This window comes from Trachemys scripta, chromosome 10 (genome assembly GCF_013100865.1).
Source record: "Trachemys scripta elegans isolate TJP31775 chromosome 10, CAS_Tse_1.0, whole genome shotgun sequence".
Classification (NCBI taxonomy): Eukaryota; Metazoa; Chordata; order Testudines; family Emydidae; genus Trachemys; species Trachemys scripta.
Genome location: NC_048307.1, coordinates 7,661,036 through 7,673,469, shown reverse-complemented (window position 1 = coordinate 7,673,469; position 12,434 = coordinate 7,661,036). Strand labels below are relative to the sequence as shown.

The following is a 12,434-nucleotide window of genomic DNA, read 5'->3' as shown; positions in this document are numbered from 1 at the left end:
AGGTCTGCAGAACCGAGGTCCCAGTGCTGGGATGCAGGAGGTGCCATCATTTAGAGGAGAACCAAAATTCAAGACCTCACTGTTGGTGATTATTAATAAATCCCATAGCGCTTTCCCCAAGAGATGGCCCCATTGTCCCAGCCGAATTCCAACTCTGGTAACTAATTCTAGCACCCTGAATTCCTCAGACAGTTTCAACTGAATGTGGTATTTGTTCACCTTCACCTGCTGTCCTAAACTATAATACAGTCTTGCTGTTAAACAGCTACATTCCACCCCAGAGGTGGCTGCATTTCAGTGGTGGTTGCATGCTCCTTCTATAGCCTGCATTGGAGATTAGGGGCTTGAAAAGAGCCTGGAAAGCGCAAACTTAATTGCTTTTGAAAGTGAGGAACTGGTAATCTGTTAAGAGCCCATCATGGTGCAGCTACGTCCTATGCAAACTCGCCAGTAATCCCTTTCCCCACCGACATAGAGCATTGTCACTGCAGCTCAAACAGGCCCTGCAGCCATTGTCCTGGACCTCACACATGGCCCTGCAAATGGCTCCCCACCATACCAAGTGGTACTCCAGCCCTGGGCCCCTACACCTCTCTGCCAATGCATCTGCATCTTGGCCTGCAGAACCCCCTTGTGCTTGCCATCACGTGCTACTCCCGTACAGAGGCTGTCACTCAGGTTGAGCAGCAGAAGTTTGGGATGGGAGGACGTGGGAAAGATTCCTGGAGTTCAGGGGATGTGCTGAAGGCTGCTGTTCTGGGCGTGTGAAGTTGTCCCAAGTGCAGAGAGCAATGAATGGCACAAAGGAGGTGAAGGGGTCCGAGGGGAGTGTGAGGAACCAGGTGGGGGCTAGGAGGGAACGAACTCCAGCACAGACTAGGGGAGATGGTGCAGGACCTGAAAGGTAGATGCAGTAGAAGACAGAAAGCTACCAAAGGGACGGTAGGGATGCATCCTTGTTAAATACATTTTCCTTCCCCCATTTAGGGCCTGATGCCAACCCCACTGAAGTCCAGGCTAGTCTTTCCATTCACTCCAGTGGGCTTTGGATCAGGCCCTTGGAGCAATCTTGAAAATGGAATTTTCCCCCCTTGGCTAGCTGTTGGGCCATTCCTTGCCTAATAGCATTAGAGATGGGAAAGACCCCCTAGATTCGCCAGTCCCTGCCCCATGGCTAGGGCAGGGCTAGCCCCTACTACGCGCTTACTTATCCATTATCTGTGTGTCCATCTGTTGGCTGATCCGCGTTGTGTTCCCTTCTCAGGCTATTGGGCAGTGTGTGTGTTCACTGCAGGCACCTTGCCTGAGATGGTGTCGCTCCCGACCTTGTTAAGAAGGTAAATTCCAGCTCCTCTTCCATTTTGCAGGCGACATGTGAACGTGGGTTTGCGGCCATGGAAGAGACGCATCAGAAGAAGATTGAGGATCTGCAGAGGCAGCACCAGCGGGAACTGGAGAAACTGCGGGAGGAGAAAGATCGCCTGCTAGCGGAAGAAACAGCCGCTACCATCTCGGGTAAGGGCCCAGCAGAGCACTTGCGCCATTGATCTGTGTGACATTGAGGGGAGGAGAAGGTCCCCTCAGCTGTGTGCATGAGGAAAGGGGGGGAGGGGCGGATGGAGCACTCAGCGCAAGGCAGGGTGGACAGAAAGTGCTGCATGATCAGTGAAGAGCACAAGGGCTAGTCTCCAGTCTGACAGTGGGAGAGCAGGGTGGGTGGAGGAAGCATGGGCCGTGGAATATAATTGGGGGAGGGTGCAAGGGCTCTGGGGCACAATTGGGTGAGGGGCAAGGGCTGATGGGGCGGGGGAGGGGGGATTGATGGAGAGCCACCTCCCGTCTCTTGTCCTGTTCTGATGTTCCTCTCCTTGGCGATGATGTAGCCCAGTCAGTTTTTCGCTCCATCTGAGGGAGGCATTACTCATTGCTGGGGCTAATTTATTACCGATTCCACAGTGACTTCATTCTTCAGTGCCCGTGAGAATATAAAATGCCGGAGCCCAGGCCTTGTGCATTCGGAGTCCCATAACTCAGGAAATAAACTGTGAATCAGGCAATTGTTGAACTTTATTAAAAAGCAAGATTTGCAGAAGCCCTTTCACTGCTTTATGGCCAGTGCCACGTAATAAAGTGATTGTGAAGCAGGAAAATGACTTACCAAGGTGACTCACGTTTTGGGGGAAGGGGGGGGAACCTTTGGACCAAGTGATAAATGCATCTCCTCCTGCAGAGCGTTAATCCTCTTTCTGTCCTGTGCAGCCATCGAAGCCATGAAGAACGCCCACCGCGAGGAGCTGGAGAGGGAGCTGGAGAAGACCCAGCGCTCCCAGATCAGCAGTGTCAACTCGGATATTGAGGCCCTCAGGAAACAGTACTTGTAGGTTTTTTTCTCTTTCTCTCTCTCTCTCCCACGACCTCTCCCCTCCCCCTCCGCCGCGCCTCCCCTCCCCCACCCCCACACACGATGTGCTGCTAATGCTCTACGTTAGCTTGACTCACAGGACAGATTTTTACTCCTCTTGGAAGTGAGGCATTCAGCTAGAGTTAGACCTGTTGTTATAGAAGGTAATGTGGAAGCTTTTCTCAGTGCCCCTCCATCCTAACCTGTGCCCTGTCCCGGACCTCCACACCGCTCTGCCAGTGCTCCTCAATCCTAACCTGCAGCCCCTGCCATCCCTGTTGTAGGCTCCCAGAAATCTTGAAATTTTCAGTCTCCAGATACCTGTATCTGCAGCATTCTCTTCGTGATCGTCACCGTAGTGTGCAGATGCATGGTGGTGGTTTCCATGCCGCTGGAACTTTTTTACTGCGCAATCAAATCTGTTTGCACAAGGCAAAAGCACTAGCCTTCAGCGAGGACCAAATCTGTGTTCGTAGGGGAGTTAGAGGAAGAACAGAGCTGCTTCACTAGGCTTTATGCCCATGTATAACACATCTGTGCTCAGCCCAGTCCACCCACACATACTCTCAAAGAGAAAATTTTAAGTGATCAAAGGAAGTACCTGAAAGGTTGAAGTGCCTCCATTGCAGGTGCCAGAGGTCCCTTCTGGTGCAGGGACAAGGGTTTCAAGAGAAAAGGAGGATAGTTGGCCTCCTGGGATTCTTCCAAAAGCAGAGTGTCTCCCTCCCCCCCCCCCCCCCAAGCAGATGTCCTGCTAACCTTGTGCTGTGGAGTGCCCCCTTCATCGGTGGAAAGCTGTGGACATGGCCCCAGCCCATCTGTCTCTTGGCTTTGCCCCTCTGCAGGGAGGAGCTGCAGTCGGTCCAGCGGGAACTGGAAGTCCTTTCGGAGCAGTACTCCCAGAAGTGCTTGGAGAACGCTCATTTGGCCCAGGCCCTGGAGGCTGAGAGGCAGGCCCTCCGCCAGTGCCAGCGAGAGAACCAGGAGCTCAATGCACACAATCAGGTGAGGCACCAGCTGCCCCAGAGCTCCTCGCCTGGCCACTCAGGTTTCAGTGGGATTTTCTGGGGCAGTGGGTGGCTTCTCCTATGGGAAGAGAAGTTGGATGCAAGGCCGGCCAGCTGATCTGCACTGGTGGTGCCTGCTCTGCTGTCCTGGCCTAAAGCAATGTTAGCACCATGGCAGCCCAAAGGCAGGGGAGCTCTCCCAGCCCTGCCCCCAGGACCTGTATGGTGTCTGCATTTCTCCAGCTGTCTCCCCAGTGCAATGCTGTGTAGCTCAGATGGGGCTGAATGCATGGGGAGCCCCACAGAGGGAGCCTTGCAAGGCAACTGGAGACAAAACAACCCACTACAGCATTGGCTGGGGAAATCCTGTATCCCCTCTGCTCACTCGGTGACTCTTTCCCCTCTTCCCAGGAGCTGAATAACCGCCTGGCTGTGGAGATCACACGGTTACGGACCGGGGAGGGAGGGGGAGAGGCTGCTGGCTCGCCTCTCACGCAGGGCAAGGATGCCTATGAGTTAGAGGTAAGTGTCCTGCCCCCTTTGCTACTAGCAGCTGGAGAGGACAGGGAGGTAGCCACAGAGAAGCTGGTCTCTGATGACCAATGGGATTGCAGATGGTCCCAGCTGTAGATGGGCAAGGAGCACCCTGTAGTGTAGACCCTGATCCCCACCTGGTTCGAGTGTGTCCAGGCGCTCACAAGGAAATGGCCTGTCAGTGGGCTAGGAAGAGGGGGGGAGTGGTGGTCAGAATTACGGTAAAACCACACACGGTGTGGTCTGAGAATGAGACTGAGCCAACAGCTCCTGGATTCTATTCCCACTTCTTCCTCTGGTTCCTCTGCTAGTCTTAGAAACGTCATCTAACTTCTACTCTCTATTTTCCAGCCCTAATGTGGGGATAATGCTTATGATGCATTGGGGCTGGGGTTTTGATAGAGGCACGTGAAATGTGTTGATGTGAGCATGTGCGAGTGCACCTCATTGTCAGCGCAAACCCTGGGCACAGCTTTCTCTCCACAAGTGGGCACCATCTTTGAACCGCCCCAAAGAACAGTCTGGTCTGAACTACCATAGGATTGTAGGACTGGAAGGGACCTCGAGAGGTCATCTAGTCCAGTCCCCAGCACTCAAGGCAGGACTAAGTATTATCTAGACCATCCCTGATGGGTGTTTTGCTAACCTGCCCTTAAAAATCTCCAATGATGGAGATTCCACATCTCTCTAATCAATTTATTCCAGTGCTTAACCACCCTGACAGTTAGGAAGTTCTTCCTAAAGTCCAACCTAACCCACCTTTGCTGCAATTTAAGCCCATTGCTTCCTGTCCTGTCCTCAGAGGTTAAGAACAATTTTTCTCCCTCCTCCTTGTAACAACCTTTTATGTACTTGACAACTGATATGTTCACTCTCAGTCTTCTTTTCTACAGACTGAAACAAACCCAATTTTTTCAATCTTTCCTCATAGGTCATGTTTTCTAGACCTTTCATCATTTTTGTTGCTTTTCTCTGAACTTTCTCCAGTTTGTCTCTATCTTTCCTGAAATGTGGCGCCCAGAACTGGACACAATACTCCAGCTGAGGCCTAATTAATGCAGAGTAGAGCCAAAGAATTACTACTTGTGTTTTGCTTACAACACTCCTGCTAATACATCCCAGAGTGATGTTTGCTTTTTTTGCGACAGCATTACACTGTTGACTCATATTTAGCTTATGGTCCACTATGACCCCCAGATCCTTTCCTGCAGTACTCCTTCCTAGACAGTCATTTCCCATTTTGTATGTGTGCAACTGATTGTTCCTTCCTAAGTAGAGTACTTTGCATTTGCCCTTATTGGATTTCATCCTATTTTCTTCAGATCATTTCTCCAGTTTGTCCAGAACATTTTGAAGGTTAATCCTATCCTCCAAAGCACTTGCAACCCCTCCCAGCTTGGTATCGTCCGCAAACTTTATAAGTGTACTCTCTATGCCATTATCTAAATCATTGATGAAGATATTGAATAGAACTGGACGCAGAACTGATCCCCCACAGGACTCCACTCGTTATGCCCTTTCAGCTTGTCTATGAACCACTGATCACTACTCTTTGGGAACAGTTTTCCAGCCAGTTTTGCACCCCCCTTATAGTAGCTCCATCTAGGTTGTATTTCCCTAGTTTGTTTATGAGAAGGTCATGCGAGACAGTATCAAAAACCTTACTAAAGTCAAGATATACCACATCTACCGCTTCCCCCCCATCCACAAGGCTTGTTACGCTGTCAAAGAAAGCTACTAGGTTGGTTTGACACAATGTGTTCTTGACAGAGCCATGCTGAGTGTTACTTATGACCTACTCCCTCAGTTATTAGCTGGCCAGGCTCAGTGGGCTCCTCATTACACCTGAAGCTGTGTCTTGCTGTGTCCCGTGTCCGTGTCCATGTTACTGAGTGAAAATGCCTGGTCCCTTTTTCCCCACAGGTCCTATTACGGGTCAAGGAGTCAGAAATCCAGTACCTGAAGCAGGAGATCAGCTCCCTCAAGGATGAGTTGCAGACGGCATTGCGGGTAATGCCTGGGGCAGGGCCATCTCTGAACGCGCACATAGGGGGCCCTCTGTCCTGTACGGGTTTGCTCATTTTCAGGGGGGTTAACTAAGTTATTTTAAGAGTCGAATCAGCATTTAAACACTGATCTGCCTTAATTAACACAGCCACTTACTGGTTGTGGGTTATCGTCTTTGTGCTGCAAATGAAGCATTTGGTAGCATCAAACCAGGATTCGCTTTGGTCTCTTCCTGGAAAGATGTTACCTTAAATGTTTTTGTCAAACACACAGACCCTGCGAATGGGCCGATCACAATTGCTCTGGGTGGTTAATTTGCCAAGGCAGGTTCTCAGCATTTTAATTCCATGCCGTTTTCCTGATTTAAACAGAAAGCCACAAACAATAAATTCTGTAACAAACTAGCTGATGTGTGTGTGTGTGTAGCACTGCTCTCTACTGGATGGAATCTGAACTGCCCAGCTGTGTCTCCTAGATCCTATAGAGCTGTTAGCCAAAGGGAACTCTCCTTTAGCACACGTGGATTGGCAGTAAGTGTGCTTTTAGCAGGATGATCTGAGTTCTGCCCATGCTGTCCCCAAGAAGCTGTCTGTGGAAGTGCTGGGAGTTCCTGGATCTGTCCCAGAATGCTGTTTCCTGTGTTGCTGGGGTTTGCCACATCACCCTCTAGTAAGCACACAAACTTTCTGGTTCTGTGTCCCCGTCTCACTCTGTGACAACCCTGCGGGTTTTCCTTGGTCCTTTCCCAGGATAAGAAATACGCCAGTGACAAGTACAAAGACATCTACACGGAGCTGAGCATCGTGAAGGCCAAGGCAGACTGCGACATCAGCAGGTTGAAAGAGCAGCTGAAGGCAGCCACAGAAGCACTGGGCGAGAAATCCCCTGAGAATACCACTGTGTCGGGATACGGTCAGTCCCTCTGCTGTGCTGAGCACCCTTGTTCCCTGCCCCAACACATGCAGCAGGCGGTACCAGCTCTGGTGTGATGGAGCCTAGAGGGCCGAGAGCAGGGCATGGTAGGGTCCTGCAGGAGCTCCAGTATATTCATGGTGAATGCTGGGAGATTCAAACAAACGGGGCTGTATTCCTCCCTCCTGTCGCACCACTTAATTTACTGGAGTAACACCAGGGAGGAAGATGGCCCAGGTTGTGCGTGGGCTGCCTGGCTCAGGAGATTGTTCATGAGGTTGGGAGCTGTTCACTTCCAGGTGGTTTGGTGGAATGTGGCCCAGGTTGGTAGTGATTAGAAGTTAGCTGTTGGGTGGCCTGTCAGAGTTGGGGGGAGCAGGATCTCCGTCTAGTTCCTTAATAACAGGCAAGTGTCCTCACTGCAACCTCTTTCCTGTTCCAGACTGTCCCTGTCCCCCATCCTCTTGCAGAGACCAAGGATTGAACGTCCCTGGAGCCTGAACTCCCCTCTCACCCTTAGTGGCGCTTCCTCCTTCCAGCTTAGGGATGGAAGCTTCCACTGGGTCTTTGGAATCCACCCATGCCCTAGTCACCCAGGGATGTCACTTTGCATCCTGGGGCCTCTTGCCTCATGCAGTAACTGGGTGAGAGGCCATGCGTCGCTTGTGCTGTCCCTGTGGCTCTGTAGGGCCGTGGCTGCCCTCTTCTGAGTCACCTCCTGGGAAGCTTTGCCCAGACTGAGCCTGCACCGCTCCACGGCAGCATTGCCCTGCTGCTGGCCGACGTGTCCCCAGCCTCTGCTCTCCCGTGTGACAGTCAGGACTCAGCAGCTCACGCTGCGCCCTTTGCTCTCCCCAGATATCATGAAATCAAAAAGCAACCCTGACTTCTTGAAGAAAGACAGATCCAGTGTTAGCCGGCAACTAAGGAATATCAGGTCAAAGGTGAGTGTGTTTCTCTCTGCCCAGGTGATGTGAATGCCCCACACAGCTCTCTAGTGGGGGTTTCTGGGGAGACTGCCCAAGGAACAGAGAAAACTGAGGCTGATTGGCAGGGGGATGAGGCAGGAGGATTTTCCCGTCCTTACTGCGGGTCTTCGTGTTTGCATCAGTGTGTACCCTCGTACCGGCCAGGTCGTTGGAAGAGCAGTTACACAGGTGTAGTGGCAAGTCAGCCTCCTCCCCCTCCCACTCACGGTTGCAGGAGAGTGGTCATGATGGGGTTAATTGAGTTACCCAGAGTATTATGGGATGGAGCCATGCTCCTTCCCCCCCCCCCCCTTATTCCTGTTCAGTCAGTGGGGGTTTCCCCCCATTCTTCTGTGATGCAGTGGAATAAAGCAGCAAGTTCCCAGCCTGCAGTGCTCTGCGGAGACTTGTTGCACTGAGTGTCTCTGCAGAGCTGGTCCCCTTGCCTCTTCCGGGGGCCCTGTGCTGCTGAAATCTCAATGTGACACTGAAATGCATAGCTACTGGAGTTGCTATCGGAAAAAACAGGGAGGTGGCCCTGGTTCTCAGGCATTTCCCAGGAGGATCCCCTCTGGCACTTACTCTCCATTTTTGTGGTGAGGTTTGGTGGTGAAGTAACTGGTGTAAGCGCACCTAGATACCGTCGTGATGGGTACCTTGGAGATAATACAGTGTAATTCACTGCAGCCTCTTTGATCTGTACATGGAATGGGGATAGTTCTTACCTAACATTTGCTTTTACCTGGGGAGATTGGGGCTGGTGGCCCAATGGTTCTCAGTGCTTTAAAGCCTGGCCGTGCTGTACTTGTTGCATATCCCAAATCCAGTTATTGCAGTCACATGTCCCCAGGGTTTGGCCTGCCAGCTGTCGGGATTCCACCCTTCAGGGCATTAATCCTCTCCATGTAGGCAAAAGAGAACTTCTCCAACCAACCTAGGCTGAGTGTACGGGGCAATCACACAGAAGATCTCTCCCAGCATAGATCAGGCCTGCCTCCCCTCTCACCTGTGATACTGAGCTGCTGTCGACGGAGTGAGAAGCCAGGCCAAGCATTCTAGCTCCATCTTCTCCCAACTCACTGCCCAAGCTCTCCAAGGCTGCCATTTCCACCTGCGGTGGTGACTAAGCTGCTAGAACCAAATGCACAGGTGCCCCCAGTGTGTACACCATTCAGGCTCGCACATGCAAAACCCTGTGCTTGTGCTCGCTAGGCCCGGTTTGTGTGCACAGATCCCCCTCTCATAAGTGCAGGGAGTGCCTGTGCATATTGAAAGGTGCAGCTGAGGTGCTGGTTTGCAAACTGGCTCTTGAGGGTCTGATGACCAGTTTCCCTTCCCCTCAGTTTGCTTATTTTGTCATCCCCTCTGTGTCTGTGTCCGTGTTTATTTGGTGTGCTTGGGGGAGGGAGGCAGAGGGCAGTGTGGACGGTGCCGATGGGCACACTGTCCCCTTGTCCCGCTAAGGGGGGGGAGGAGGGGCTGGGGCTGGGGAACCATCGATGCAATTAGGATTTATGTGCTTCTTGTTTTCTGTTTCTGTTTTTTTCTTCTTTATTTTGCTTTTTCCTCTGACAGTCCGTTATTGAGCAGGTCTCATGGGATAACTGAAATGAACAAGAGTCCAGGTTCCCTGTCACGTAGGTAACCAAACCAGCACCCACCAAACAATGCAGCTCCCCGAGGGGGCGGCCCACTTTGCATGCCCTGCTCACTCCTCCATGGCAAACGAGAACCTTCTCTTAATTATTGATTTGAAATTGATCTTCGGGGCGGGGGAGCAGATTATCCTAAAATGAAATCAACCAGTTTTGCTCTTCCCTGGGGAATTTGGCTTTCTCACCCACCCACTCTCCCCGGCACAGAGGTCCGTCACTGGGAGGGTGTGTGCACCTCTTGGGCATGCTGTGTCGGGGGGGTGGGACACCGAGTGTGCATGCTTAATGACTGTGCATGCCTCACACTAAACTCACTTCGACATGCAGTCCTTGCAGGAAGAAGGGAACCTCGGTTTCATTAGTGTTGGGCTGGGCGAAGTCTAGGAACTCTCCCTTACCTCTGAAGAGCAGCTAGAAGTGATGGAAAGGAGGCCAGTGGAGCTACCCCGAATCTCCCACCGGGGTGGCAGCACAGACAGCACTGCCCTGTGTTTACGATGCCCGTCGTTGCTGCTTCCTTAGATGATCTGTACCTGAGCACAGGAGTTTCCTCCTGGCGGAGCATCCTCTTCCTCCTGCTGTCCAGCAATGCTCCAGCTACCCAGTGGTTGTGATACTACAGTTCATTACCTCATTAACAACTGTCCTAGCACAGACGCTGCCTTGTGGCTTCCAAGATCATCTGGGAGGAGGAGGCAGCTGATGAGAAAGGGGGCCGTTCCAATTAGCATGTCTTGGGTAACCAGCAGCAACAGAAAGTGGCAAGGGCTCCGAGAGTGGGATACTCCCTGGGAGGAAACGGGATTGGTTTCCAATGGGTTAAGGGGAGAGGGTTTGAAAAGGCTGATCAAGGAATTCTGTGGGTTGGTGGAAATTTTGAATGAGGATGTCTTTATTACAAACTGAACTCTGCACTAAGTGATCTCAGAGACTCCCTTACTGAGGGAGGGGTTTGCTTGGCTTTCTACGCTTGGCAGTGTAGTCTCATGCATTCTGGTGTCTTGATCTATGAAGAGATGAGAGAATTCAAAGGTTCAGGTTGGAATTTAAAGGGACGCTGTTAATTTGAATAGGCTCAATATTTGACCTACTTTCTGATAGTCAGGTAGAGACCATCCTGAATTTTGAATAAAGAACAGGAGTACTTGTGGCACCTTAGAGACTAACGAATTTATTTAAATAATTCCGTTAGTCTCTAAGGTGCCACAAGTACTCCTGTTCTTTTTGCGGATACAGACTAACACGGCTGCTACTCTGAAACCTGAATTTTGAATGTTTCTCTTCTGTCAGCTAAAAAGAGAGCAAGAATACTATTTAAACTGGTGTCAAAATCCCAATTCCTGCTCTCCATTGATAACGGAGTTATGTTTCTCTCAGCCTGAGCTGTGAAACCAGCAGAAATGCAATGGTCACCACAGTGTCTTCACAGTATCGCTGCCATCCTATTCCCACTGGGCTTTGCAACCTCAACCTCCCCCAATAGCCGCTTGTTAACCAAAAACTTGGCTTTGGGGCCTACGTGACTTAACACTGTGCCTTTAGTCTTCTGATACGGCAACCAAGGGACTTAAAAGAAAATGGGAACATTGCAGCCAGCTGCCTGACAGGGTCTGTGTATAAAGCTCCGAGTCTTGCAGAGCTGCCCGACAGGGTCTGTGTATAAAGCTCCGAGTCTTGCAGAGCTGCCCTGTGTTGATTTGTAGAGCAAGTATCAGACGCTGATGTGATTGTGCAGAGGACGTAGAGTGAACTGCCTCACAGCTGACTCTGCTGTCTGCAAATTGCCAAACATGTCGGCCGACTGGCTGCCTGTTTTTGATCAGCTGGGCGCATCCTGTTTCAGAGCAGGGAAAGCAGTCGCCCCCCTGGGATGGCAGCAGATTTTATCTTCTGCACCTATGCAGTGCACAGCCATTGCATGCTTGATCTGGGGAAAGCGGTCTGCTGGGGCGGAGTATCCATTAGCCCCCCTCGTCCCCATTGGCACCGCAGAGTGCACCTATCGCCTTGACCTAGTGTCTGTGCTCAGATCTGCTCGGCCCCACTAAGCATGGGGATTTCACCACACAACTGGGAGGTGGGGATTAGCAATAAATCCTGCAGCCACTTGTGTCCTCCTCCCCAGATTCCATGTGGGCGGGAGAGGCCTGACTCCCAAATGGCAGTGCTGAAAGCAACTTCCATCCATCTAGCTCTCACTTCTGAAGACATGGGTTTAAAATCTGGATCGGGTCATGAGTTTGGTCCCCGGCTAGGACCAACCATAGGAAACACGTCATGAGATCCACAGTCCAGCGCAGGGGCTTAGTTGGCAGTGTGTGCTTGAAAAAGGTCCCCAGCCTAGGTTAACTGAGGGTGGAGTGAGACTGTCTCTCAGGGCTGCGTGGACAAAGCTTGCGACATGTTTGGAGCCACGAACACCCAAAATGGGCTTTTAATGAGCCCCGTAGGAGAACCAGTGTGCTGGTCCCTCTGAGCCCGCCGTAGCAAATGCTGTCAGCAGAACCAAGGTGTGCTGCTTTGGCTCTTGGGAAAGCCACGGGCCTGTTGCTATAGCTGCCCTGGTGGTCTGTATACTGCAAGCTGCAGGGATCGTTGTCAGAGTCAAGCTAATCACGCTTGCGATCTTGTGTGTCTCTCATGTGTTTCTAGCAACAGAGTCCTGTGGCACCTTAAAGACTAACAGATGTGTTGGAGCATAAGCTTTCGTGGGTGAATACCCACTTCGTCAGACGCATGTCATTTGTTTCTGAAGTTTGTCACCTGGTTAATTTCCAATCGCGCGCTCTAGGTGTGATTCACCAATAATAACATTCCATAATAGTCTGTTCTCTCCAGCATGTTCCACTAATCTCTCCTTCAGGGGGGCGTTTGCTCTCCTACCCGCATTCCCTTTGCCTGAGCATCTGCCCCATCCTCCTGTTGGCTGCTGTCGCCGCCGCCTCCTTCA

At 51.4% G+C, this 12,434-nt stretch overlaps 1 protein-coding gene across 9 annotated transcripts in view; it reads left to right on the top strand.

Moving 5' to 3' along the window:
- Positions 1 to 12,434, top strand: part of MPRIP (myosin phosphatase Rho interacting protein) — a 171,336-nt gene that overhangs the window by 150,704 nt on the left and 8,198 nt on the right. For 6 of the 9 annotated variants that reach the window (XM_034784567.1, XM_034784562.1, XM_034784568.1 and 3 more), the window contains 7 exons: positions 1,368 to 1,515; positions 2,260 to 2,377; positions 3,247 to 3,406; positions 3,820 to 3,930; positions 5,866 to 5,952; positions 6,699 to 6,861; positions 7,720 to 7,805. In XM_034784567.1, coding sequence (XP_034640458.1) covers positions 1,368 to 1,515; positions 2,260 to 2,377; positions 3,247 to 3,406; positions 3,820 to 3,930; positions 5,866 to 5,952; positions 6,699 to 6,861; positions 7,720 to 7,805 — 873 coding nt within the window. Of the gene's footprint in view, positions 1 to 1,367; positions 1,516 to 2,259; positions 2,378 to 3,246; positions 3,407 to 3,819; positions 3,931 to 5,865; positions 5,953 to 6,698; positions 6,862 to 7,719; positions 7,806 to 9,404; positions 9,471 to 12,434 lie in introns of all 9 variants that reach the window. The other 3 variants (XM_034784563.1, XM_034784571.1, XM_034784564.1) reach the window with 2 other exon arrangements.